Below are 27,409 nucleotides of genomic sequence, written 5' to 3' on the forward strand. Positions count from 1 at the left end.
TTCAGGTTTTGCCAGCTCTTTGTTTTGTAAGGAACGACATTTAGAAAGACCTCAACTAGTACTACTGTTCACGGTCCCCATCTTTTTAGAAAACAAACGCACCAAAAACCATTGCCGCAAAGACAAAACTAATAAAGATAATTTCCAAGTAAAGGACAAGGAATCGTTTTAGCCACGGAAGAAGCTGAACACACGGTCTTGGTTGTTCTCACTTCCCCCTCGGCCTGCGTGCGGGAAGCCCACGGCGGCCCGCTAAGCGAGGCCCGGGGCCCACCACCCCGCTTACCGTGGCGGTCCTCAGACTTAGGCCACTGTGACAATCACCCGGAGAGTTTGCCGAGCCCGGCTCCCGAGGCCGCAGCTCCAGCCTGGTTGGCAGCTGTGGGGTGGAGCCTGGGTTTCTTTGTATTGCAAGGTTCTCTGGACTTTCTCCCTTCCTCTTCCAGGTCCGACCCAAATGTGCCTTTCACGAAGTCTCCTCGGGCCATCCTCAGTAGAAAATGATTGCTCACTCTTAAAAATTCCCATCTGTCCATTTTTTAATCGCAGGGACTCTGAGATTTTGGGGGAGACTGCTTATTGTGCCTCACTGTCCATTCTCTCCAAACTGCATCAGAATCCTGGACTTTTAGGGGCACGTGGGCACGGAAAGGACTTTCCCAGTAGCCCTTGCTGTGTGTGGCATGTGACTACAGGCCGGCCAATGGGAAGTGGAAACGGGCAACTTCCACGTCAAGGGAGGTGGGTGGGCATCTCCCACTCCTTCCAGCTGAATGGAATGCAGATGTGATGGATGGGGCCACGGCAGGTCCCCGTAACCCATGCGTTCCTGTTGAGAATGGCAGCGCCACACTTAAGTGCCAGAGGGAGGACTGCAAAGTTGTCCCACTAGCTCTGGACTAACTAGGACTGAGGAGAGAGGAAAAAAACATCTGCTTTGCTAAGCCACCGACAGTTTGGCTTTTCTGTTGGTTGCGACCTTTCCAGTCCCGACTAGGCCAAACATCAGCCCGTTTTGGGCCTGGGCTGTTCTTCGCTGTTCTGCCCGACTGGCTGCTCCCTGGCAGTGCGCCTGCTTTGGCTTCACGGCCCCTCCAGGGGTCGCACACAGCCAGCCCTCTCGATGATCTCTGGGAAAAATTTCTATGAAAATACGTTCTTTGTTTAAGTAGTTGTGAAAACAAAATGCCTTCTTGGCTTAATATCCCATCTCGATATTAAAATCAAATGGAATTCTGAAGAAGTTCAATGCTCCATTATTAAGAAGAACATAAAAATGCAAATATACATGTTCAATAATGGTGCTTAACTAGAATGAATTTTGGAATGAGAAAAGATAGAAACTTTAAAGGTGAAAAACTGCAGAAGCATAAATCCAAGTTTGGAAATGAACACACACATAGTAGAAAGCCTTTCTACCAAAGCGTGAAAGCTTATCTCTGTGTGGTAGGGTTACAGACGATATAATTGTTCTCTTTTCCTCATTTCCTACAGTGAACATGCTATTACTTTTTTAATTGGGGAAGTTAAAAAAAAAAAAAGGGGGGGGGGAGACAGGTACAGGGAAGAGACCGGGCCCTCTAGAGGCCACAGTTCGCTCTAAAGCTGTACCAGCCGCCCCCCCCGCCGCTCCACCCTGCCCCCCCCCCCGCCGCCGCCCCGGCCCCATGGGGTCTTTACCATTTGGCTTTCACTGGCATGACGGGAAGGCATGTGAAGGAGGGAGCACGGCTCATGGAACCCTCTTAAAATGGAGAGTCGATGCTCCATGAACAGGGTGCTCCGTGTTTTGTGGGTGCTGCCCTTTTCTGAGTCATAGGAGATTCTCCTGGGTTCTCTCTCAGGAATGATTCTGGGCACGCTTACCCACAGACAGCCGGAGATGGAGATCTGAACAGGGTGGGATCTGTCCTCTCCTGCCAGAACTGTGGTGGCAGCAAAGGAAAAGTCAGGAACCCGCTTTCTTCCAGTAAGAATTATTTTTAATGGTTTAAAAATGAGTCTGTACAAAACCAGCACCGCCGTCTGGTGCTTCCGGTCCGCTGGGGAATTCCAGGGGTCTCTTCCAGCGCTATCTCTTTGGCCAGCTCTGCCTGAGACCTCTGCGGAGACAATATGAAAACAAGAGTTACTTCTCCCAGTTTGGCTGGAGAGCTGCTCTCAGCTGTTCATAAAACCTTGCAAACCTTAATGCACAACTCGGGGAGCCTGGTTTGTTGGTGGGGGGGGGGGGGCGGTGGTCCTGGACAACTGAGCTTGGCAGTAGGGTGCCCCCCGACCCTGGCAGACGAGAGCGGGCTGGGGCAGTGCCCTGGGGCCCAACGAGGGTGGCTGTGCTGGCTAAGATCTAAAGGCAGATTCCCTCATCAGGCCACCCCCCAGGGGTGAGTCCTCTGGTTTCAGGGTCTGTCCTGAGGATAAGCGTTTCACGTTCTTAACTAAAATTTTCTTAAATGACAACCCACATTTACTTCACTGATTTTTCCCCCCCATTCCTCAGAATTGGGCAGATCTAGGAAAATTCCAAGCCTATTTGCTCGGAGGTGACCCCGAGGCAGCTGCGTGGCGATAGGTGGTGAGTGACAGGAATCTGAGTCTGGGACACAGTAACAGCACTCGGCAGTCCCTTCCCCTCCTCCCAGCTCGGCTTTCCTAGAGTGACCGGGAGGGATCTGCTCCAGTGAGGCTCTCTGGGTCTTTCCAGCTGAGACCTCTGAGCTGCTGCTGGGTTTGCGGGGCCACGCCGGCCTTGGCCACATACCTGTCTGGCTTTCCGCTTGGAAAGGACATGCTTTTGTTTCCCACCAACTGTTTAAGTTTTTTGGGTGCGGCGCATTTCTGAAAAGATAAAAAGAAAAAAAAAAATCACTTCGGCTGAGTGATAACCTGACTGCAGGAGACACAGGAAACAGCTCAGCAGGCCCTCTCGAGACACCAGCGCCACCGGTGTGACTGGTTTTCTCTCCACTGGACGTTTCTGGGTGCTCTGAAGAAAAAGTAGGCGTCGGGATGAGCTACTAAAGGGACAGGAGGGCTCCACACGGGCCTCAGCCTCCGCGTGCAAATTTTCGGCCACTTTTGGCTCCGACTGGCACCGACACCCACGGGGGCGAATGCAGGCTTGTGCCGGCACAGAAAGGAGTGTCTGTGGCCTGCGGCTGTGATTCCCATGGTAGCAAACCGCATGCCAGCCTTTACGGCCTCTTTAAAAAAAGCTGTTTTTTTTTTTTCTTTTTCTTTTTATTGCTGGAAGAGCTGACGGGTATTGTCCGGACTTGGGAAGGGATGAGGTGAGGGCAAAGATATGCAAAGGAAGATGACTGATGATTCCTAGCTGGGCCCTCTTCCCAGCAGTGGAAGAGGAGAAAAAAAAAAAAAAAAAAAAGCACCACGAGCACGTGAGAATTCTCAAGCAGATTTCTATTTTTCATGTAAAAATTTTTTTATTTTAGAGAGAGTGTGCGTAAGTGGGGGAGAGGGGCAGAGGGAGGCAGGCAGAAAGAGAGGGAGGGAATCTTAAGCAGGCTCCACGCTCAATGCAGAGCCTGACGCGGGGCTCGATCCCACGACCCTGGGATCACGACCCGAGCCGAAGTCAAGAGTCGCATGCTTAACTGACTGAGCCACCCAGGTGCCCTGTCTTTCGTTTTTTCTTTTTTTTTTTTATTAGCTGTATCTTGTGTTTTGTTTTTTAATTTTCAATCAAAATATAGCTGACATATACAATCTTACTAGTTTTCGGTGTCAAATACATGTCTTACCTTGCCAGATGGCATCTGCTTATTTGGATCAAACTGGGAAGAAGGTTTCGATTTGCTGTTTCCTGGAAGGTAAGAGAAGAGAGAGGCCAGTGATCACGTACAGGAGTTAGTACACCCAACGGGCAGACTCCTGGGTGGGTGCCCGGTGTTCAGGAAGGGTGGGGCTGTCAGCCTGCTGACCCCTTTACGAGGAGGGCCGATGGCTGACACATTTCCACGTGTCACGCTCCCAGTACAGAAGGACAGCCTGAACACTCGTTTCTCACAGATCTATTCTCAGCTCAGGGCAGGTGGCTACATCGCTGGCTCTTTTTCCACCGAGGAAACCCGTTCTGGTCTGCGTGCTGGTCAGATGCCACTGTCGGGAGCTTGGGCTCTGAGGTGACAATCCTGCGCTACCTTCTCTCTCTTCAAAGGGACGTGGTGCCCAGGAGGCTGCTCTAGAGTCACGAACGCCGCCTGTAGCCCCTCCAACGTAGACGGACTCTGACGGGCCAAGGAACCGCAGAGCACCTCAGGGGAGTCAGGTTTCTTCAGTAAACTCCTTACCATGTTTGTGTGTCTGAGAAAATGTGTTTCTGGGCACAAGCTACAGTGAGGAAAGACCACGCGTGCCATCTCGCTCAGCTACCAGAGAGGCCCCGGCAAGTAAGGCCCAGCACGGGAGGGCGGCGCTTTCTGTCCGGGCACTGCAGGCTCCCAGGGCACTAGTGCCTTGTCCTTCTCGGGCTTAGTCGGTGCCTAGGGCACGCTTTCTTCGCGCTACAGTTCCTCCCCCCTAAGGCGGCCAGACATTCCTTAGAGGGCACCAGTCCCGGCCTCACCAGCAAAAGCCTTGAAATCCGACTTGCTGTAGTCGTAAGGGGTAAAATCTTTTTCTGGCAGATCTGGGTCTTTTGGCTTCTTAGAAGTTTTGAGTCGTTTCTTCTCTTGTTTCTGCTCTGTGGTCCTCGGGTCACTTGTCGTTCGCTCTCTCTTCTTGGCGGCGCTTTCTAGCTGTAGAGGGAAGGAAGCACGGGGGTGGGTGAGACAGACGGACGGTCCCGCTAGGGACTCCGCCGCTGTGCTGGCAACTGGAAGGGGAGTGCGGGCCGTGAGTCTGGGCAGGGCTAGGGCCACGTGGAACAAATCCCTTGCTGGAGAATGACGGCAGGTCACTGAGGAAAGATGGGCTGTGTGCTCTGGAGGGCTCCAGCGGGGTGGAGAACGAAATACATACTAGGGCAGAGCAGGACGGTAAACAGACTTGGCTGTTAGAAGCTTCAGCACCTTATCTACTACTAGAGTCAGGGGTACGGTCTGTTGAGCGTAAATTCAACAGAGGAAATCATCTAAGAGGAATTACGATATAAACTTTTTCGAGGGGAAATAAGGCAGGCACTAACTGACAAGCCAAAATGGATGGGGAAGACATAGCATTTAATTTGAACCACAGGACAAGCCCTCCTGCCATTCGAGGAAAATCCTGGCCACAACCAGGGGCATCGGGTTTCCTAAAAGAAAGAGAAGGGCCGGCACGTACGGCAGCCTGCTGTCGGACAGACACGGCCTGTTCCGCCGTTGCTTTGTACTCTTCCCTGGCCTGGTCCCGGGCGGCTGCAAGAGAGAGCACTGTCTGTGGAGCTGCCGCCTCCGGCAGCCAAGCCTCCTTCCTCACCCGGCTGCCCTGGCTGCCGGGGCCGCCACAGCCGGGGCGCCCTCCCTGCTCCCCAGCCTCCCGCACCGGCCCCTCTCCCCCAGGCTCGGAAGAACGGCTGCCTTGAGGCTCAGGCCCGGCTGCTCTCCCCACACTCTCGATCTGACGGCCCACCTGCCCCTCTCCTGAGAGCCCAAGCCAGACGTCCACCACCTACGTGACTCCTCCCTGAGGACGTTTCGGATGGACCTCAACCATGGCACATCGAGGACCGGAACGAAACCCAAATCGGCGCCCTGTGCGCTCTTGCTCTGTTGCTGGCCACCCTCGTCTTTCTAATCACTCAGGCCCAAACCTTCTGGCGTCCACGGCTCCCTTCCTCCTCTCACGTGCCTCACCCGACTCGTCATGAAGTGCTGTCAGTGTCACCACCGGAAACGTCGGCTTCCAGCTGCTCGTCCCCTCACCTGGGTTACCGCCCTGTCCCCTACCTGGGCTCCCACTCCTGCCCTCTCCACCGGGCCCTCCGTGGCCCCTGAAGATCAGTGCGGGTCACTGCTCCGCTCAGACCCTCCAGAGCTTCCCAGTCCGCTGGGAGTACAAGCCGTGTCCTCACGACAGCCCTTCCTGTTCTCCTCCCCTCAGCCACGCTGGCTTCCCGGCCTCTCTCTGTGCGCGCCCGACAAGCGACCGCCTCAGGGCCTTGGACTTGTGGGGCTTCCCCTGGAAGCAGCCTGTTTTTGCTCCGTGTCACATTGATTAGACTGCCTTCACCAAACGCCACACGGAAGCAGCCACCACTCCCCCGTGCCCGCCCCCAAGCACCTCCTACCCCTCTCCCCGCGGAAGTGTCTCTGGCCATCTGAAAGGACAAACGTTCACGGCAGGCTGTCCACTGTCCCCCAGGAAAAGGCAAGCCCCGCAGGCAGGGGCCGTGCCGTTCTGTTTGCTGCCATACGGGCACTTTGTTGAACAAACAGAATGATGTCCAAGGCCTGTTCTTTGACAGACACGCTGACGGGCTGACTTACAAGGAAGTGAGTGCTACCTGTTTGCTCTGCTGCCTTCTCCTTGGCAATTTCTTTAGATTCTTTGCGTACCTGCACCTGGCTCACCAGCTTCCAATGGTTGCTGATCTACAATGAAAACAAACAAGACAAAAACGCTCCGAAACTCAGCCACCCAGGAACGCTGTGTTTTTTTAATGGGGTGATACCGGACATGCTAACCTAACAACTACGCACGTTCTAAGTCAGAAGTTCCAAATCTGATGACACACACACACACAAATTCATTTTATTTATAAAATCTTTATCAAGAAGGACAAAGGGCAACTGTACTGCAGGCACTGAGCCGGATGCTTTCCCGTCCGTTGTCTCATTCAATCCCTTCTAATAATCCCCGGGATAAAGGCATCATCATCACCCCCACTTTGAGATGGGAAATAGGTTCAGAGAAGCTAAATAACTCGTCTGAGGGCACACGGTTAGCAAATGGTGGAGCTGGGATTCAAGGTAGGACTTCTCAGGGCCGTTTGCTTCTGTATGAACATTTGCCTGCAGGTCAGGACGCATCTCGCTGACATTAGACAGAAGCACGGTAAGGGACGTACAGTTGCCGAATGGGCCACAACTGGTGGGGGAAGACGGGGAGAAGGCGTAAGATCCACCTGACTCCCCATTTCTAAAGGCAGGAGGCTAACCACCAGTGACAGGGCAGGGGCCCGTCAGGTTTCTGGCCTGACCAATGATGCCTAACGAAAGAGCGGGAGGCAGACGGAGCCAGGCCGTCCATCTGACTGGAGCAGGAACTTCCTGCAGGAAGGAAGAAGGCTTTTAACAGACAATTAACAACGCTGGCTCCCAGGAACATCTCATGGGGCTCCAGGGAAGGTATTTCCTTATTCCTTATTATGCTATTAAAAACAAACCAAACAACAGAAGACAGAGTGTTTTAAAGTTTAAGCTGTCATCTATAAGAGCCTTAAAGTAATATTCATATATAAAAATGCATCAAGCTGATCCACAAAGAACTTATCAAACTCAACACCCAAAAAACAAATAATCCAGTGAAGAAATGGGCAAAAGATATTAATAGACACTTCTCCAAAGAAGACATCCAGATGGCCAACCGACACATGAAAAAATGCTCAACTTCACTCATCATCAGGGAAAGACAAATCAAAGCCACAGTGAGATACCACCTCACCCCTGTCAGAATGGCTAACGTTAACAACTCAGGCAACAACAGATGTTGGCGAGGATACAGAGAGAGAGGACCTCTTTTGCATTGTTGGTGGGAATGCAAACTGGTGCAGCCATTCTGGGAAACAGTATGGAGGTTCCTCAAAAAATTAAAAATAGAACTACCCTACGACCCAGCAATCGCACTACTAAGTATTTATCCAAGGGATACAGGTGTGCTCTTTCGAAGGGACACATGCACCCCCATGTTTATAGCAGTGCTGTCGACAATAGCCAAAGGATGGAAAGAGCCCAAATGTCCATCGACGGATGAATGGATAAAGAAGATGTGGTATATATATACAATGGAGTATTACTCGGCAATCAGAAAGAATGACATCTTGCCATTTGCAACTATGTGGATGGAACTGGAGGCTATTATGCTAAGTGAAATTAGTCAGAGAAAGACAAATATCAAATGACTTCACTCATATGAGGACTTTAAGAGACAAAACAGATGAACATAAGGGAAGGGAAACAAAAATAATATAGAAACGGGGAGGGGGACAAAACATAAGACTCTTAAATATGGAGAACAAACAGAGGGTTACTGGAGGGGGTGTGTATGGGGGGGATGGGCTAAATGGGTCAGGGGCATTGAGGAATCTACCCTGAAATCATTGTACTATATGCTAACTAACTTGGATGTAAATTAAAAAAAAAAAAGGAAAAAAAAAGGAAAAAAAGGCATCAAGTTGTACACCTAACATCTGTGCACTTTGTGACATATAAATTAAACTTCAATTAAAACCAAAAGCCTCAGGGCACCTGGGTGGCTCAGTCGGTTAAGCGTCCGACTTTGGCTCAGGTCATGATCTCACCGTCCGTGAGTTCGAGCCCCGCGTTGGGCTCTGGGCTGACGGCTCAGAGCCTGGAGCCTGCTTCAGACTCTGTGTCTCCCTCTCTTTCTGCCCCTCCCCTGCTCACGCTCTGTCTCTCTCTGTCTCAAATTAAAAAACAAAAACAAAAACAAAAACATTAAAAAAAACCCCGAAAGCCTCTTTCTTAAAAGGTTCCCAAATGCTTCTGAAAGTCAGAATAAAGTTCTCGCCCCTCTCTCTAGAAGCTATGCTTATATGTATTTATATATAAAGAGTTTTCTGTATTCAGGAGGTTCAAGATGGGCCTAAGACAAGAGCTAGTTCAGATAATTAAGAAGTCTCCTTTTCCTAGAAAGTCACTCTTGGAAAGGATGGTGAGTCCACTTACTTCATAGATTTTTGATGACGGATCAAACTTCGCTGCCTGAGAAACGTGAGCGCGGCGTTCGAGAGAAGGCAGAAACTGGAGGGACGGAAACAGTCGTGTTAAAGGCGGTCAGGAACTGGACGGGGGGTTTCGGTTGGTGTCAGCATGGGAGGCCTCGTTCAGAGCATCAGCTGAGCCATAGCTCACTGGCATTTGAGCGAGGTATCCTTGCCGGTTTCATCTGAGAAGATCCCGACTCCATCCCAACCTGGACACCAGGGACAACGGACACACTGGATTCAGGGGCTCCCTCTTTCCTGGGCTGTCGGCCTCTTTTCCAGGCAAAAGGCCCCTACAGCGGCAGAAACCTCTGCCTGTTCCGTCAGCCCTCAACTAGATACACAACGCTTACTTACCATCCTAAATGGATTTTCAAAGGACTCCATTATGTTCTGGGCTTTCTTCTGTGCAACTGTTAGTGGGCCCTTTCCAGTCTCTTCAGCACTAGGTTCCTGCAGGGACAAACAGAAAACGATCAACTCATCACCGTCATCATTTTGTGGCAATACGATACAAGTAACGGCATAATCGTAACAGTAATAAGAATACTGGCTAATTTTTTAGGGCTCTCGTCTGCATAAAGCACTGTAATAGCCTGTAATAGCACACAGTGGGGTGTACTGAACATCTATTTATTAAGCCAATGAACTCTCACTGTGTCCTTACAGACTATTAAAGTATGTGGTATTATTCTCCCCTTCTTACAGATGAGGAAACTGAGGCACAGAGAGGCTAGGTCTTCCAGACCCCGACAGCTAACAGCGGCACAATAAGGACTTTAAACTTAGGTCCATCTGGCTCTAGAACTCGAGGTTGTAACCGGACACTCACAAATGAAAAAAATTACACACTTTTGCGGGGAATCAGGACAATTCTGCACCAGGGTGTTGCTTCCAACTGGGTTCAGCATGCATGCTATCCTTCCGCGTGCTCTGTGGTAGCAGTCTTGCCACCCAGGGCACAGAGACACGACGGTCTGTTAAGTACAGCGCTTCCGTGTTCACACGGCCCCAAGTTCATGCTCGGATTTGTAGCTGCTGAGTCACCTTGATGACTCAGTTAAAGCGCCAAGATTTCTCTGGTTACGAGTTACTGAAGCCAGACCCAATCTAAGTTTATGTGATTAAGTGAGAAAGTTAACTCTCAGGCACTACGTCTCGCAGGCGGCATTTTGTCTTCCTGGCTGCGGCCTCGCACTCTGGGGTGATTCTGAAACCTACGGAACCACCCAGCTGTTTCTCACGTGAACACCTGCTAAGCTCGATCCTCGTCTTTGTCCAAACGGATCAGAGGCTTGCTTCTCTTTCTTTCCAGAAATTCTGAATTTTTCCTCTACCACCTGTTGTTGGCAGTATTCAGTCGTACCTGTTTATTTTCCCTTCATCCTGGTCATTTTGGGATCTACCTATCTTGACCAACAACCACACCCTTCATCCTCCCTTTGCAAACAGCCTGAAATTCCAGTACTGGCAGAAACACCCACTAGGGAGGACAGACCCGTCCCGTCTGTCACAAACCAGTGCGTATTCCGGGAACACGGCCTGACCCAGGTTGGCCACACTCGGTCCCATACTGGACGGGGTCACGACCTACCATGACTCAGCCCCTCTTTGGGATGGGAAACACATATCTCCCCGCTTCCCAGCGCCCTCATATCCTGCCCTTCGCTTTCCTTAATCGGCCAGTGTAGAGAAACGCGTTTCAAAGCCGCCTCTTTTGCATCCAGAGCACACGCGGATGGCACCGGGGCGTGCTGGGGCGCAATGAGCAGCACGTTACGCTCACGAGAGTGCTTAGCCGGCCCCTTCCGGGACTCAGGCCGAGCCGCCTCCACTGTGGCTGTCGGGAAGGTCCTGCTTACGGATCATCGTGGCCCACACTCTCCTCCCCGCCAGGCGTTAGCGCTCTCGTCAAGATGTGAACCCTTCCTCGAGGATCTCTTCACACAGAGCTCAGGAGACAATCCTCCGCCCATCTCTCACAGACTGCTTAGCAGATCTGTCTCCACACCTGTCCCCTCCGGCCTGGGTTTTACTTCTGGCATTAGCGTCCACAGTGGATGCAACGCTCCAGGCACACAGCCTGTCTGATAAAGCCAACAAATCCCTGCCGGTCTACATCACCTCGCCGGCGAGTCCCACTACTCACGTTAAATAACGTGATGACAGCGGTAGCGATCAGGCATTTGGTCTCTGGAGGGGCGTCCTCTTCTCTTTGGTCAGGGAAGAGGCTTGCCTGTTTCTGCACGGGCACGGGCCCTACAGGGATGGAAGTCAGTAAGGTCAAAGCCTAGCGGACAGCGTGCAAGGCAGTTTCCAGGACATTCCAGAGGCCTCTACGTTACCGTCGCTTGCGACGACAGGGTAGCCATCTGAAGGGGCGTGGGAGCAGTCGTGGGGTCCAAAGAGAACATTCTCCAATCTCTGCGTCAGAAAGAAACCGACAGGCCTCATGAAAGCCTTGCAAGCGTGCAGCAGCTTTTCACTACCGTGCTGGGGGCTGCCTCGGACAGGGAGGTTTGTCCTGCGCCGGCTCTGACTGGTGTCCCCCCCACCCCGCCCGCCCACTGGAAAGAGAGGACAGATGCAGGACCATACCTCGGGACTGGGCAGCGGGCTGGTCTTCTTCACGCCGGTTGCCACTTCAGACTGAGGAGGAAAAACAAAAAGCATCTGAGGAAAGGTAGGCCAGTGGGGCGTCCGCACGTGTTTCCCTGGCATAGACTGTGCCCTTCACTAGACTGTCGTTCACGAGCCCAGATATTTTCTTTCGTCCTTCATCCCTTACAGCGCCTGGCGATATGATCAGTTGGTACTCGGTAATTATCTGTTGAATGAAAGAATGAAAGCCTTTCTCATGGCAAGGGACGACGCAGCAGATTTGCAAGAGCTTGAAAGAGATTCTTGTCTAGAGACCAGGGTTTCTCTTTCCCTGGACAAGCCGTAGAGCCAACAAAGGAAACTTTAACACGAGGACTGAGATGTGTATATCTTTACACATCCTAAAGGAATTGATTTGAAGTCTTTCTGGGTCAATAATCTTTCAAAAAAATTACAAATACGGTTTACCATATACCAATATTACTACTGAGGCAACACCGTTAAAAATTGTCCCCTTCTAGCTCGGAGCCTGGAGCCTGCTTCAGATTCTGTGTCTCCCTCTCTCTCTGCCCCTCCTCTGTTCACGCTCTGTCTCTCTCTCTCTCTCAAAAATAAAGATTAAAAAAAACCTGCCCCCCCGCCCCCAAATACAAACCAAGACACGTAAATCTATCTGAACATGCTGTAGCATCGACACAGGCGTGCACACACACACACACACATCCGCCACCGTGCCCGCACCCGGGCGCCACGTGCGTGGAGATGCAGGTAACCAGACTTCCGGCTGGCTAGCCTGCCTTCACCGGAGTTTGTTGAAAGTTTGGCATCTCCTTCACAAAATCAGCTCTTCCTGAATTCCCCATTTCTATCCGAGGCCCTCCTATTTTCCCAGTCACCTAGGCTTTATATTTGGAGTGAGTTGTCCTAGACTCCACTTCCACTATCCCCAAATCCACAGTCTGAGAACACGCCGGGGTACTTCGCCCGGTGCTCAAAGAAAACGGCAGTCGCTTTCATCGTCTGTTACTAATTCCCATCGACCTTTCTTCTGATGGCGCTTCTTGTTCGTGTTCCTTTCCTTCCATTTCTGGGACCGCCAAACTCCCAAGACGTTATCACTTCACATCTTGGACCCCTGCCAGGCTTCCAAAACATGCTCCCTGGACTGAGACCCTCAATCCATTTTTTTTTTAAGTTTATTTATTGAAGTAATCGCTACACCCAATGTGGGGCTCAAACTCACAACCCTGAGATCGAGAGTCGCACGCCCCTCCGAGCCAGCCGGGCGCTGTGACCCCCAATCCATTTTATTCCACCAGGTTAACTGCCTCCCAACAACAGCTAACTGGCCCAGTCATTAGACATTACTTGCTGTTGACTTATTGAAGACAGGATCATAAATAACAAAGATGAGCTTTAGCTTTTCACTGTCATCAAGAAGACATGTCTACTGGCTTTCCTAGCCCCTATTATTTTCTTGGGGTTAAAAAAATTTTTTTTTAATTTTTATTTATTTTGGGGGGGCAGAGTGTGAGCGGGGGAGGGGCAGAGAGAGAGGGAGACACAGAATCTGAAGCAGGCTCCAAGCTCCGAGCTGTCAGCATAGGGCCTGACGCGGGGCTTGAACTCACAGGCCGCAAGATCATGACCTGAGCCAAAGGTGGACGCTGAACTGCCTGAGCCACCCAGGCGCCCCTCCTGGGGTTTCTCTTTAGCACGGAGACCAGATCATGTATGGAGAAGACCACAGGTGCCAGCAGACAGAGCCTGGTAAGCTGAGAACCTTTGGCAGCAAAGCTTCTTACCTTCAGCAGGGGCATCTCCCGAGCCTGCTGGATCAAGAGGTGCATCTCATTGATCTGCTGCCGTACGAGGGGTGGAACAGGGTTGCAGCAAGCTATGATGCCCTGGGGTTCCCTGAAGACAAGGAAGGACAAACTCATCACTCCGGGACACGGCCCTCCGAGGCTTCCAGACAAGCACGGTGATCAGGGAAGCCCGAGCGCTATGGCTGAGGGGAAGACCAGGGAGACGAACTCCTAGTGGGGGGCAGTCGGGGCCAGCCGCTTCCGCATGTGCTCTCTGCTGCGGCAAGCTTGGAGGAGGTGGCCCCTGCAGCCTGCCTCCGGCTAACAGGGAGAGCTGGAGAGGGGCACCACAGCCCTGCCGAGCCATTGCACTGCAACGGGGTCAACAAGAGATCACGAATTTGGATTCTCTGTGTATGCTTCAATGAACATCATAAAGCATTCAAAACCCCAAGATTCCAAATTACAGAGGAGAGCATCTGTGACACTTTCCTCCCTTCAGAGTGGGTACTGGAGGCTCAGACTCACAGCGGATCCGATCTGAGGCGTAACCATTGAAAACGGCTGCAGTTCAGAAGCTTTAGTTCCTACTGGGCAGTCCAAGGGAGGAAATTCTGAATCCTTGGACTCGTGAACTTCCTTAGAGCACTCATTTTCTCTGAGTCAACAGCACTGGGGTATTAACTATCAGAGAGGCTGATTTTTGAAGGATAAAATTTCTCTGTTGAGAAAGTCAACATATTTATCAGTTCTCAGACTCACTTGGGCAGTTCTTCAGCTATCTTTAGCATCATGTGGTTTGGCAGGACGTATCTAGAACAAAACACACAGTGGTAGCACGTTAAATTCAGCCAGCGAGCCCCATTAAAAGGCTACAACCTGGGAGAGGAAAACGTAACACACTTTCAGGGTGAAAAGAAAAAAGCCCATTATTTCCTTGTTACCCAAGCTGCTCAGTCTAGGAGCAGATATTAAAAGAACGTCTAATCCCTTACCCGTAACTTTCATCTTCCCTACGAGCTGTTTTATCCCTCCAGGCAAACAGCAGCTGAAAGGCTGTCAGCTGCTGTGTGTTGAGATGCTTCTTCTGCTTCCTATACAGTTCGAGGTAGGATTCGTCCGTGAAGATAGGTTTGATGAATTTCTGCAATGTATTACAGAACATTCAGGATCAATGGGAATCAGAATCGTGCCCTGGGCTCTTGAAGACGTTTGGCTCTTTTCCTCTGTGTAAAGAACAAAGCAAAGCACGAGGACCCGGCCCGAGACAGGGTGGCCGTGACCGGTGACACTGTACCTTGAGGCAGATGTCCCTGCTCCGCTGCCACACCACCTGCAGCTGCACGGGCTGCTGGTTGCCTCGCTCCCACAGCTCCAGCCTCATTTTATCATAAATGTAAAGCAGGTAATGGGTGTCATCTCGGGCGTAGTTGAGCATTTCCTCAGGCAGAGGTCTAGAATTGCAACAGAGGCAATAATTTTGCTGGTTTCTGCCCCGGGTGTGGCAATGTAAGCTATGTGCCCTGAGGGTGCTAATAAGACTTTGGCTCCTTTTAGTATCGCAGCCAATACTCCAGTTACAGCGGCATTTCCTACATCTTAACAGGACAAGCCACTGTCTCCATGGTTGGGGACAAAGGGCAGCAGGTAACGATGTGGTTGAAAATAGAGACCCTGGGATCCCGAGTTTGAATCTTAGCTCTCAACACCTGTCCTTGGACAAGTCACTGGGCTCACTTTCCTCACCTGGGAAATGAAGGCCGGCACCTCACAGGCTGCTGTGGGGACCACCCAGCACAACATCCCCGAAGCTCTTAGCTCAGTGCTTGGCACATGGCAAGGGTTAAATAACAGGTAGTGGCCTTCAGGCTTTGTCAGTTTTCATCTTCTATCTGGGCTTTGTTAGATCCTCTTTGGAAGTTCTGGTGTGCACAACTGGAGGAAAGCTCATTGGAGGAGGCTGCAAACAACAGCTGCAAACTCAGGAAGCCGGCCACCTGACAGTGATCGAGCCGAGCCCAAACCCCGGAAAGTGTGGCAGGACTCCACCAAAATCTTACACTCTAGTAAATACTCATTATAAGGTGCGATCACCTACATACCTTAGAATTCTTTCAGACCTCTGGGAATTCACCACACACATGCACGCACGCACGCACGCACCCATCCCGACTGCAGAGATCTGAGTTTCAAACGAGAGACTGGCAGGGATATAGACACGAACATGGCACACCTCTTCCAACCTCTATTCCCGAGAAGCATGGTGTGATAGCCCTACATACACTCCACGTGGTCACCCTAAAACTTCCAGCTGTGCTGGAAACAGCTGGAAGAAAGACCAGCGACATTCAACTCAAGGTTTGGCTAACGTCACAGTCTGAACAAAGGTCTGCGTGGACGAGACGCTGATGGGCACCCGTGCTTCCTGCGCCATCAGCATTTCCTCGTTAAGCACAAACTGACCGTATCCTCCAATCAGCCAGCTGAAACTGTTTGTTGGATTCCACGTTGCAGTAGAGTTTCAGCAGATGGTCCAGCGAGTGCCTGCCCAGGTTAAGAAGGCGTGCTGCCTGATGGGTATCGAACATGTTCACTACATACAACCCGAAGTCTTTCTGTAGCCATTCTATGTCTGAATCAGCACCGTGGAAGACCTGAAAACAAAGCCGGAGTCAGGGGGTACAACGTGCACGAGGCCACTTGTGCCCCGAAACACACTCTACCTCTAGGGGATTATAACTCTGGAATTAGAAGCCAGAAAGCAGATTCAGATGGCTTCAGTTTTAAACGCTTCTTTTAATTTGGACCGACAGCCTTCTACACTCCTAATGGCACACTCTTCAAGTCTGAAACTGCTAACAGCCAGTGATTCTGAGAAAACAGCTCCACTAGCTTCAAGGATAGTCATTAAGTCCGCAGGATCCTGATGGCATGGGCTCACTGCAGGAATCCTTAACATGATGTACCGTCGCCCCGGGTGGTAACGAGCTGTAAGCTGTATCTTAGGCTGTTCTAATTGGGGCTTAGAAACAAAAGCAGTTTAGCGTGGGGGATCCGAGTGCAGGAAATTACAATGATTTCTCTCCACGTCACCAGGTCTATGTTGAAATAATGAAACGGTAAAACGAAAGCACTTAAATCCTGCGCTCATGCGCCAGGGCTGGAAAAGGCTGGCTGACCTTAACGATGGCGGGGTCTGTGAGGCTCTCATTGAGAATGTACATGTCACTTCGGAGCTCCAGGGTGTCGACAACGAAGTCTTCTGTTCGGGTGGAGATCTGCATCAGGCAGGTCAGCCCCAGGAAGCTCCTGTAGGAGTGGTGCTAAAACCCGGAAAGAGGGGAGAACAGGGAAAAGTGATTTTGCTAGGCTTTCCTTTACGGATTTTAGGAGGCCAGCTATAAAAGTTACAAGGCTGATTGGTCTTTGCCAAAAAATAGATCTGTTGGTATTAATTTTATACTCCTCAAGTAGGTGCACTCATAGAGGATGTAAAATTTCACTCAAGGTCATTCACAACTTACCTCTAAGTCTACCGCAAACTCCTGACAAGTCAAGAGCTTCTCATTGAGCTCCACCAGTTCGTCCAGGGAGGATACAAAACGGCAGGGTGTTTCTCCCACAGGCCTATATAACTGGAGAACGAACGCACAGGTAGGAAGAGAGAGGAACATTACGAATCATCCTTCGCTAAAGCACAAAATGAATTAGGGGTTCAAGAAATGACCCAAAGTTGCAACCTTCTACTTTAAAAGATATTTAAAGAAAGCCAAGATTGCATTGATTGGATTTTTCCTGGGCTACCTGGCCATCATCCATAAACTCAGTTTGGATGCTAACCTGGGGTTCTGGCTTTTGAAGGACTGAATCTGGTGGAGTGAAGTGATCTAGTTCATACTGATAAGGATGTGCGAACCTGAGTAAACAAAACAAAAAGAAAAGTCCTTTTGAGGAGTTTTGTGATTCAAGGAAGAACAACTACTTTAATCCAATTTGTAAAGACAAACGAGCAAAGAACACTGTGAAAATATCTTCTCTCTACAAAAAGCACCATTATTTCAGTGAGAATTCAAGGGCATCAAAAAAAAAAAAAAAAGATCATGTCATACTGGTTCACCCTTATAATGTGATTAATTAAAAATCTACTGATTCATGGGGCACCTGGGTGGCTCAGTCGGTTAAGCGTTCAACTCTTAATTTTGGCTCAGACCATGATCTCAAGGTTCATGGGTTCGAGCTCCACACTGGGCTCTGCACTGATAGTGTAGAATCTACTTGGGATTCTCTCTCCTCTCTCTCTCTTTCCCTTTCTCTCTCTCCCTCCCTCGCCCTCTCCCCCTCCCCCACCCTCTCCCCCTCCCCCTCTCTCTCCCCACTCTCTGCCCCTCCCCTGCTTGCGTTCTCTGTGTCTCAAAATAAATAAACTTAAAAAAAAAATCTCATTTATAAAAACCTGAGCTCTTATTTCAAAACACTGTATGACTGCCACTGTGGATGATAAAAAAATGTGCAATGTAGAATTCCTTGTGGTTTGGGGGGAAAAAACACAAACCTGTGGAGAGAGAGAGGGAATGGGGCAGGTATCTCAATTGGTCATATGCTAAAGGCTCTATTTTTTGTTTTTCTGTCATCTACTTGCATAAAAATCCTAAATCTCTGAGTTCCTTGAGGGCAGGGCCATGAGTCATCACCTTTATTCCTTTGCACCTGCCTGTGGCCTCATGCTGCAGAGCTGGGGCCGAGGGCATGCCGCTAGGGCAGACTCCAGCTGTATGTGAGAAAAAGACCAACACCAGCAAAGTCATTACCACCTTTTTCTTTCATACGGAAGGCAAGGTCCCTTTGTCTATTTTAAGCAGTTAATTATTCTTTTTTAAATTTTAATTAATTTTTAAAAGTTTATTTATTTCAAGAGAGTGAGAAACAGAGAGTGTGTATGTGACAGGGGAGGGGCAGAGAGAGAGGAAGAGAGAGAGAGAGAATCCAAAGCAGGCTCCGTGCTGTCAGTGTAGTGCGGGGCTTGAACCCATGAACTGGGAGATCATGACATGAGCAAAAATCAGTAGTCAGATGCTTAACGACTGGGCTGCCCAGGCACCCCTACGCAGTTTTTTGCAGATGCTTACACTGCCAGTGAAAAATGCCGTCTCCCTACTGACTTTATTAGCGGGCCCCTATCTCATGCCTGGTGAGAAAGGCAGAATGTCAGAGAGGAAGGACAGGTTTTTTTTTTTAACATTTATTTTTTTGAGAGAGAGAGAGAGACAGGGCATGAGCAGGGGAGGGGCAGAGAAAGAGGGAGACACAGAACCTGAAGCAGGCTCCAGGCTCTGAGCTGTCAGCACAGAGCCCGACGCAGGGCTCGAACCCATGAACCATGAGATCATGGCCTAAGCCGAAGTCGGATGCTTAACTGACTAAGCCACCCAGGTGCCCCTAGAGGAAGGACAGTTTTAAGAAAACTGGAGGTTTCGAGTTCTGGTTGTGTGGGAAGTCAGCATCTCTCGGTGGGGGTGGTGGGGGTGAGAGCGAGTGCTACCTCTGAGGACTGGTGACGGTTACCCAAGATGTCACCTGTGCAGGCCCTCTGTGAACACCAGCAGGAGGTTTGACCAAAGAGATCCACTGTTAGGATAGTGATAACAATCACCCATGCTTCAGATTCTCTGTTTACACGGATATATTTTACAAGAGTGAAGCCGAGTGAGAATGTGGCATAAAGGCAATAATCACTCACGGCAGAAAGTCCCGACAGGCAAATACTCACATGTCCTGCTCCACCTGCTGGGTTCTCTGCTGATGGATGAAATCAGCCAGGGCAGGGGGGACATCCAAGTCCTCTGGACGATCCTGTGGGCGTTCCCTCCTTTCTTTAGAGAGTGCTAGAGACCCAAGGAGCAACAAAAACGTCATCCCAGGGTGTCTGGGTGGCTCAGTCAGTTAAGCATCCAACCTCGGCTTAGGTCATGATCTCACAGTTCATGAGTGCGAGCCCCACGTTGGGCTCTGTTCTGACAGCATGGAGCCTGGAGCCTGCTTCAGATTCTGTGTCTCCTACCCTCTCTGACCCTCCCCACTCGCACTCTGTCTCTCTCTCTCAAAAAGAAACATTAAAAAACAAAAACAAAAATGCCATCACAAAAGGGGCGAATACATTCACATCTTGTCTAGTTTAGGAGGGGTTAGCTAGCTCCTTCCAAGACAGGGAGGCGGAGCGAGACTTTTCCCGCTTTCTTTAGGCAGAGCCTGCACGACTTACCCTGAGGGAGGGGCTTCTGAGCGTTGGGCTTGATGAAGATCTTAGGAAGAAATGGTGTGTTGGAGTTGTCAATCCTTTCTCGGAATTTAAGCTGAGGCCGGGCGATGTTTTTGGCATGAAGCAACCGGAAAGTTTCAGATTTTGTTTTTTTGCTATATTCTCCTGCCTACGATAACAAATACAAATAGCTTATAACGCCGCAACTCATCGATGAGAAATATAAATCCCATTTCTGCCTTCCAAGAGCATTCATTTGAGAGTGTATGTTGTGGATTAGGTTGCAGGGTGCAAAGGAGAGGAGAGGTAATTAGGTTGTGCCTGTCCACGAGAACAAGTTGGGCAGTGGCCAGTTCTGCGTCCAATGAATCAGAACAGAAATGCAGACTTGCACGGCCAGGGGCCCCATTGTAAAGCTGGCATTAGAAACTCTAGTCCATCTGAAAAGGCTCCCTCACCTTGCGGTTCCAGCTGGACACTATTGTCTTGGGGACCTGTAATCCTGCAGGGAGGACTGGCTGTTGGTTCTTATTCACACCTGAAGCTTCATCCAGTAAAATACCCTAGAGGCAAGAGACAACAGTTCAGGGTCAACAGGTTAATTATTTGACATTCTTAAGAAATACATTCAGGGGCGCCTGACTGCGTCAGTGGGTTAAGCGTCTGACTCTCGGTTTCAGCTCAGGTCATGGACTCGTGGTTTGTGAGTTCCAGCCCTGCACTGGGCTCCGTGCTGACAGTGCGGAGCCTGCTTTGAATTCTCTTTCTCCCTCTCTCTCTGCCTCTCCCCCACTTGCTCTCTCTGTCCCTCTTTCAAAATAAATAAATAAACTTAAAAAAAAAAAAGAAATATATTCAAAGAATCATGCGTGGGAACATATATAAACACACACAAGAAAGTCAGCCCAAATAATTAAAACATTATTTGCTCAAAGACAGGGCAGTAATTGACCACTCCCAACCCTTGATCAGTTCCCCTGACAGCTCTCAGTTGAACTGAAAATTGAAAAATGATTAAACAGTGTGATCTGGCCCACAAAAAGAATCAAAAAGACCCTAGACTGTAGCTATTAAACAGGGAAGGATGGTACTCAGAGGGAGAATGGAGGGTGTTTTGATCCATTCTGCCCCATTGAAGCAGACGTAGGGTATCAGTCTGGGCATCCAGATGACATACGGTAGAATGGCCGGACTTGAAATCATAAAATATGAGAAACTGCTGAAGGACCCGTGGGCATTGAGACTATGGGAGGGATGACTTCACAGGACAGGAGTGTGTGATTTAAATATCTGCAGGGCCGTCACATGGTTGGGGGTTCAATTAGTTTTGGACGATCTCCGTGTATTTCCGTAAATAACTCTGCTGTAGAATTGGGCCTAAGTAGACAGTAAGCCAGATCATATGATCCACATCTCCTTCTAATCATGCAAATCAGGCTGTTTAGCAGATAGTAGATAACAGTAAAAAAAAAAAAAGACTCAATTTTGGTTAGGCTCTGTACCCAGAAGCCTCTTCTCTCGCAACGCAAATAGGACTTGCAAACCTGGAACGTGGATTTCTTAACAGGCCTCCACTGAGCAGTGATAGGTTGAAGTAACTTATTTGAAGACAACTGTGTTATCTTTGGGGAAAAAAGGCCAACTGTCAGGAAGGGAATGTCATTGGAACAAGAAATGCTAAATTTCTGGGGCGTCTGGGTGGCTCAGCTAGTTAAGCATCTGACTCTTGATTTTGACTCAGGTTATGATCTCATGGTCGTGAGACTGAGCCCCACGCTGGACTCTGTGCTGAGTGTAAAGCCTGTTTGGGATCTTCTCTCTCTCTCTCTCTCTCTCTCTCCCACTCTCTCAAAATAAATAAACACTTTAAAAAAAAAAAAAAAAGAAATGCTAAATTTCCTTTTCATTTCCTCAGATGCTGGGGTTTCTTTTCATATTTTAATAATACAAAAGCTCCTCATTTGTTAATTATCTTTTTTTTTTTAAAAGATTTCATTTTTAAGTAATCTCTATGCCCAACATGGAGCTCCAACTCATGACCGTGAGACCAAGCCAGCCATGTGCCGCCATTTGTTAATTATCTTAAGAGTAGGGTGAAACACTCACCACTCTTTCCAGAATGACGTCGTTGGTATCGACCAGCAAATCAAACTTGTCCTCCAACTCTGTCACTTTACTTCGGTCCTTAATGTTGCTTCGACACCCGTGGTACTGCATTACTCTGCTCATGCTAAAAGGACAGGAAAACCAAGGTTACTTTGTATACCTTTATTCATTTGTTCCCAGTCTGAGAGAAAGCTTGAAAGGCTTGGCTTAGACTGTTCCCGATACTTTGTGATCAAACTAATGGTATTTGTACCCTTACAGCAAAGTTGTGTGGCCTTGGGCAATTCCCTAAATCTCACTCAGACTCACGTTCCTCACCTGTCAATTGAAGGGATGGAAGAAATTACTGAAAGCTTCCTTTAAATTCTAAAGAACGCATCATACTACGTAAATAATACACTCCGCATTCATTGCTTTATCATGAAATCTAAAAGAGATTCTCTAACTCTGTCACATGACAGTCAAACAAAAACACTGTTTGTGTACTGTCTGTCCTCATACTCTTATTAAAAAGCTAATCCTCAAGTCCCTGAAAGCTGTATGACAGACTCTTGGATCTAGGCTTTCAAGTCCCATGTTATTCAAAAAGATTCACATACAGTGCAAGAGTCAATATGTTTTTTTTAAAAGTTAAACTCAGGGGCGCCTGGGTGGCTCCGTCGGTTAAGCGGCCAACTTCGGCTCAGGTCACGATCTCGTGATCCGTGAGTTCGAGCCCCGCGTCGGGCTCTGTGCTGACAGCTCAGAGCCTGGAGCCTGTTTCAGATTCTGTGTCTCCCTCTCTCTGACCCTCCCCCGTTCATGCTCTGTCTCTCTCTGTCTCAAAAATAAATAAACGTTAAAAAAAAAAAAAATTAAAAAAAAAAACAAAAGTTAAACTCAAAAGGTACCAAATAACATTTCCCTAATCAAAATCCATTGTCTTGGGGGACCTGGGTGGCTTAGTCAGTTGAGCACCTGACTCTTGATTTCAGCTCAGGTCATGATCCCAGGTCGTGGGATCAAGCCCTGCATCAGGGTCCACTCTGAGCATGGAGTCTGCTTATGATTCTCTCTCACTCTCTCTCTCCCTCTGCCCCTCTCCTCCGCTCACTCTCTCTCTAAAATAAATAAAATTGGGGCACCTGGGAGGCTCAGTCAGTGAAGCCTCTGACTCTTGGTTTTGGCTCAGGTCATGGTCTCATGGGTTTGCAGGATCGAGCCCCACGTCAGGCTCTGTGCTCATAGCAGTGCGGAACCTGCTCAAAATCCTCTCTCTCTCTCTCTCATCTGCCCCTCCCCTGCATGTGCACACACTCTTCCTCAAAATAAATAAACATTAAACAAAATAATAAAAAAATGAAATAGATGAGAAAAATCCACTCTTTAAAAAAATTTATTTTTTTAATGTTAAAATTTTTTTTTAAATTTAAAACATTTTTTTGTTTATTTATTTATTTTGAGAGAGACAGAGAGAGCACGCAGGGGAGGGGCAGAGAGAGAGGGAGAGAGAGAATCCCAAGCGGGTTCTGCACTGTCAGCGTAGAGCCCGATGTGGGGCTCGAACTCATGAACTGCAAGATTATGACCTGAGCTGAAACCAAGAGTTGGATGCTTAACTGAGCCACCCAAGTGCCCCTAAAAAAATTTTTTTAAAATGTTTATTTATTTTTGAGAGAGAGAGAGAGAGAGAGAGAGAGAGACAGAGCACAAGTGGGGGAGGAGAAGAGACAGAGGGAGACACAAAATCTGAAGTAGGCTCCAGGCTGTGAGCTGTCAACACAGAGCCCGACACAAGGCTTGAACTCAAAATGTGAGATCATGATCTGAGCTGAAGTCGGACACGCAACCCACTGAGCCACCCAGGAGGCCCTATTTTTTTTTTTTAAGTTTATTTATTTATTTTGAGAGAGAGAGTGCATGAGTAGAGGAGGGGCAGAGAGAGAGGAAGAGAGAGAATCCCAAGCAGACCCCATGCTGTCAATGTGGAGCCCAATACGGTGCTCGATCATGTGATCAGTGAGATCATGACCTAAGTCTAAAGGAAGAGTCAGACACTTAACTGAGTGAGCCACCTAGGCGCTCCAAGGGTTTTATTTTTTTTAAGTAATCTCTACATCCAACGTGGGGCTGGAGTTCACAACCCCAAGATCAAGAGTCACATGTTTTACCAACTAAACCGCCCAGGTGCCCCCATTGTCTCATTTTTATATGTTATAGGTCTTGACAGCACAGAAAAATATGATTAAGATCAAACTAATCTAGGAAAAATTATCGTCTTCTTTATATTCATTATTCTCACTGTAATAAAATAATAGAGTACTCACCACTGAAGCAACCTGTCTCCCTGTGTTTCACAAAATGCCTGGAAACCAGGAAAACTTCGGTAGAAATCATACTCATCGCCAAACTGTGGTAGGCCCCCAGATGCCTTGGTGACTGCCACCACTGACCCAAGAGCAAACTGTCAAAAACCAGAAAAAAAGCATTTTTTTGTTTAAAGTTTATTCATTTATTTTGAGAGACAGCGTGTGTGCATGCATGCAAAGCAGTGGGAGAGGGGCAGAACGAGACAGAGAGAGAGAGAGAGAGAGAGAGAGGGAGGGAGGGAGGGAGGGAGAATCCCAAGCAAGCTCTGCACTGTTAGCACAGAGCCCGTTCTGGGGCTCAATCCCATAAACCGTGAGATCATGACCTGAGCCGAGATCAAGAGTCAGACGCTTAACTGACTAAGCCACCCACGCACCCCAAAACAAGCATTTTATCTATCTATCTATTATAACAAGCATATTTTAAACACGGGTCCCCATTCATTCAAAAGCTCATTTTTCTCAGGGCGCCTGGGTGGCTCAGTCAGTTAAGCGTTCGACTTCAGCCCAGGTCATGATCTCGCGGTCTGTGAGTTCGAGCCCCACGTCAGGCTCTGTGCTGACAGCTCGAAGCCTGGAGCCTGCTTCGGATTCTGTGTCTCCCTCTCTCTCTGCCCCTCTCATGCTCACGCTCTGTCTCTCTCTCTCTGTCTCTCTCAATAATAAATAAATGTTAAAATAGGGGCGCCTGGGTGGCTCCGTCGGTTAGGCGGCCGACTTCGGCTCAGGTCATGATCTCACGGTCCGTGAGTTCGAGCCCCGCGTTGGGCTCTGTGCTGGCAGCTCAGAGCCTGGAGCCTGTTTCAGATTCTGTGTCTCCCTCTCTCTGACCCTCCCCCGTTCATGCTCTCTCTCTGTCTCAAAAATAAATAAAACGTTAAAAAAATTTTTTTTTAAAAAGCTCATTTTTCTCAAGATTTACTATATACAATACATTGTGCTAGACGATGCATCTTCACACATTCAACAAATATTCATTTAGTGCTGATTTTACCTCAGGAACCAAGTTTTGGAGCTTACATTCTTGGGAGAGTGGGAGAGAAAGACTAAATACATACAAGACTAATATTCAAAATGGCCTGGGTTTGGGGACGCCTGGGTGGCTCAGCCGGTTAAGCGTCCGACTTAGGATCAGGTCATGATCTCACGGTTTGTGAGTTCGAGCCCTGAGTCGGGCTCCCTACTGTCAGTGCAGAGCCTGCTTCGGATCCTCTGTCTCCCTCTCTGTCTGCCCCTCCCCTGTGCTCTCACTCTCTCAAAAATAAACAAACATTAAAAAAACAAATGGCCTCGGTTTGAATCTTGGCTCTGCTACCTATCAGCTGTGATCTTGGGTAAGTTGTTTAATTTATCTGGACCTTAGTTTTCTCCTCTGAAAAAGAGGCATAATAAAAGTGTGAACCCCATAGAGCTGTTGTAAGGATTAAATGAGCTAATCAAATCACAAAAGGTAGTGCTTGGTAAGCACCTAAGTGCTACCATTATGACCACTCAAATTCAGGTCCATGAATTTTCTATGGGAATTGACTTCCATGCTTCCATTTAGGCAAGCATCTAAAACATAAGAACATTCTAGATCCTTTCACTGACCAAAGTATAACCATCACTGCCCACGACTGGACTTGTGTTTATGTTCCAGTTAGTGCCAAGTGGTTCTTTATTTTAATTGTGGTGCGATCATGAGAAAAAAACCTGAAGTGCTGTCATAAAGAAATCATGGTTGGTAACATGAAGGCCAAACAACACCACTGTGAGTTGTGTAACCAATGGTTCCGGTTGGGTGGGGGGTGGGGGGGAGAGAAAGGAGGTGGGACACATGGTAGCTGGTGAGCATGAACGCCACCCAATCAGGACCATGGCTAGTGGTCCAGGAACTATCCCAGCCAAACAAATGAATTAATAATGACATCTGCTAATGATGATCCACCTAGCTGAGTGGAGGTTGGGGGAACACACGGTGCTAATTTACAAATTATTTTAGTTTTGTGGATTTGTAAGAGTTATGCACGTGGCATAATTAAACCTACTTTTGTTTGTTCATATTTAAAAAGCATTACACAAATAATTTAGATGAACCCTCTCTGTGTTCCTCCGAGGAGGCAATGGTAAATGTTCTAAGGCACCCAGAGGAGGCTGAGTTGGTGGCAGCTGTTACAGGTGACATTAAACCCAGGGTCTGGGATTATATAGGACTGCACCGCATAAGAGGAAAGGAGGATCATCCCGGCCGCGGGAGAGGAGGATGCCCATGCGGCGTAAAGCAGCCGAGCCCCTCCGGGGAGTTGGTCAGGTGGCTCAGGCCCGGGCGGGGACGAGGGTCCGAGGGCTGGGGACATCAGGGTGACAAGGAAGCCCTTCCCAAGACGCTGACACGGCTCTCCACACCCGAGGCTGCATGGGCCCAATGTGAGAACGAGGGTCCTGGGAAGCGGGGCGTCCCTCAGTGTTCTCGTGCGATCACCGCCCGGGAGGGGAAGTGAAAGACTGTGCCCGGCTCGGACAGCGGCCTCTCGATCCCTACCCGGGGCCGGCAGCAGCGCGCGTGCGGCTGGCTGGGCGGGCGCCGACTGGATCCGGGCCTACCTCTGGCCGACTTCGGGCGGCTCCCGATGCCCCAGAGGCACAGCAAACTTACCTTCACGAAGCTGTCCGCGTCCGGGAAGCCCGGTAGCACCATCTCCCCGTCGGGTTTGGCCGCGCTAGTGGCCGACTGGGCCTTGGGCTCCCGGGGGCTGGGAGGCGCCATTTTTCCCAGCCTGCACGGCTCTTCTCGCGAGAGCGCCTCGGGTCGACGCGACGTGCGCGCACTACGCACGCGCAAAGTTCGTCCTCTCGGGGGACGTGCTGGCTGGGAGTGAGTTGCTTTTCGTCCCTGAGCGCCGCGGCGGGGGAAGTTTACATTTTCTCTTTAACCTCTTATCGTATCTTCTTGAAAACCTTGTGTTTTACGGTGGGACCCGGGGGATCCAAGTATCCTCACTTAAGGCCAGCTCCTCGCAAGCTCGTCCCGTGCCCGCTTCACCCGCTTGGTCGTGTCTCCTGTAATGATGCCCTTTCTCCGCACAACTGTGAGCCACCCAGGCTTCCTTGTAATGATGCCTTTTCTCATTCCTAACGGCCTACACGTGTGCTGGCATCCCTGCGACAGAGACACAAAACATCGCCGCACACCTCCTTCCAACAGCCGTCACGTTTCTCTTGCCCTTTTTAGGTAAACTATTGGAGAAGGCGTTTTCCTGCCACACGGGCGGGCCCTCCAACTCTCTTGACCTCCTCCAATCAGTCATTCCCCCCCATCTACACCGCTGGAAGCACTCTTGCTGAGGCAGATATGGGGAACTCACACATTTGTTAAGTGAACCTGGGAAGAAGGGCTTTTGTTCTGAGGGAGGCAGTTTTGGCA

General features: G+C 49.3%; 1 protein-coding gene and 1 long non-coding RNA gene across 3 annotated transcripts; one reads left to right on the forward strand and one right to left on the reverse strand.

The window, feature by feature from the left end:
- The first annotated feature begins 1,884 nt into the window (after window positions 1-1,884).
- LOC123597178 lies at window positions 1,885-3,364 on the forward strand. The gene is made up of 2 exons (XR_006712022.1): window positions 1,885-1,969; window positions 2,501-3,364. It is a non-coding gene; the product is annotated as an uncharacterized LOC123597178 (long non-coding RNA).
- Window positions 1,965-27,210, reverse strand: EXOSC10 (exosome component 10). 2 transcript variants are annotated; one of them, XM_045475604.1, is made up of 25 exons: window positions 26,642-27,210; window positions 23,965-24,101; window positions 21,659-21,782; window positions 20,011-20,115; window positions 19,556-19,721; window positions 19,064-19,178; window positions 17,137-17,212; window positions 16,821-16,931; window positions 16,476-16,619; window positions 15,760-15,950; window positions 14,594-14,750; window positions 14,292-14,440; window positions 14,059-14,109; window positions 13,294-13,405; window positions 11,486-11,536; window positions 11,233-11,311; window positions 11,037-11,146; window positions 9,245-9,340; window positions 8,850-8,924; window positions 6,446-6,533; window positions 5,284-5,357; window positions 4,586-4,757; window positions 3,762-3,823; window positions 2,762-2,838; window positions 1,965-2,102 (listed from the first exon to the last, which is right to left on the reverse strand). In XM_045475604.1, the coding sequence occupies exons 1-25, from the start codon at window positions 26,750-26,752 to the stop codon at window positions 2,072-2,074; spliced, it is 2,664 nt and encodes an 887-aa protein (XP_045331560.1). In that variant the 5' UTR covers window positions 26,753-27,210; the 3' UTR covers window positions 1,965-2,071. The 2 variants fall into 2 exon arrangements, with proteins under 2 accessions (XP_045331560.1, XP_045331561.1); XM_045475605.1 differs by lacking the exon at window positions 23,965-24,101 and having other exon boundaries at window positions 26,642-26,755.
- Window positions 27,211-27,409: the final 199 nt, after the last annotated feature.

Source organism: Leopardus geoffroyi, chromosome C1 (genome assembly GCF_018350155.1).
Source record: "Leopardus geoffroyi isolate Oge1 chromosome C1, O.geoffroyi_Oge1_pat1.0, whole genome shotgun sequence".
NCBI classification, from domain to species: domain Eukaryota; kingdom Metazoa; phylum Chordata; class Mammalia; order Carnivora; family Felidae; genus Leopardus; species Leopardus geoffroyi.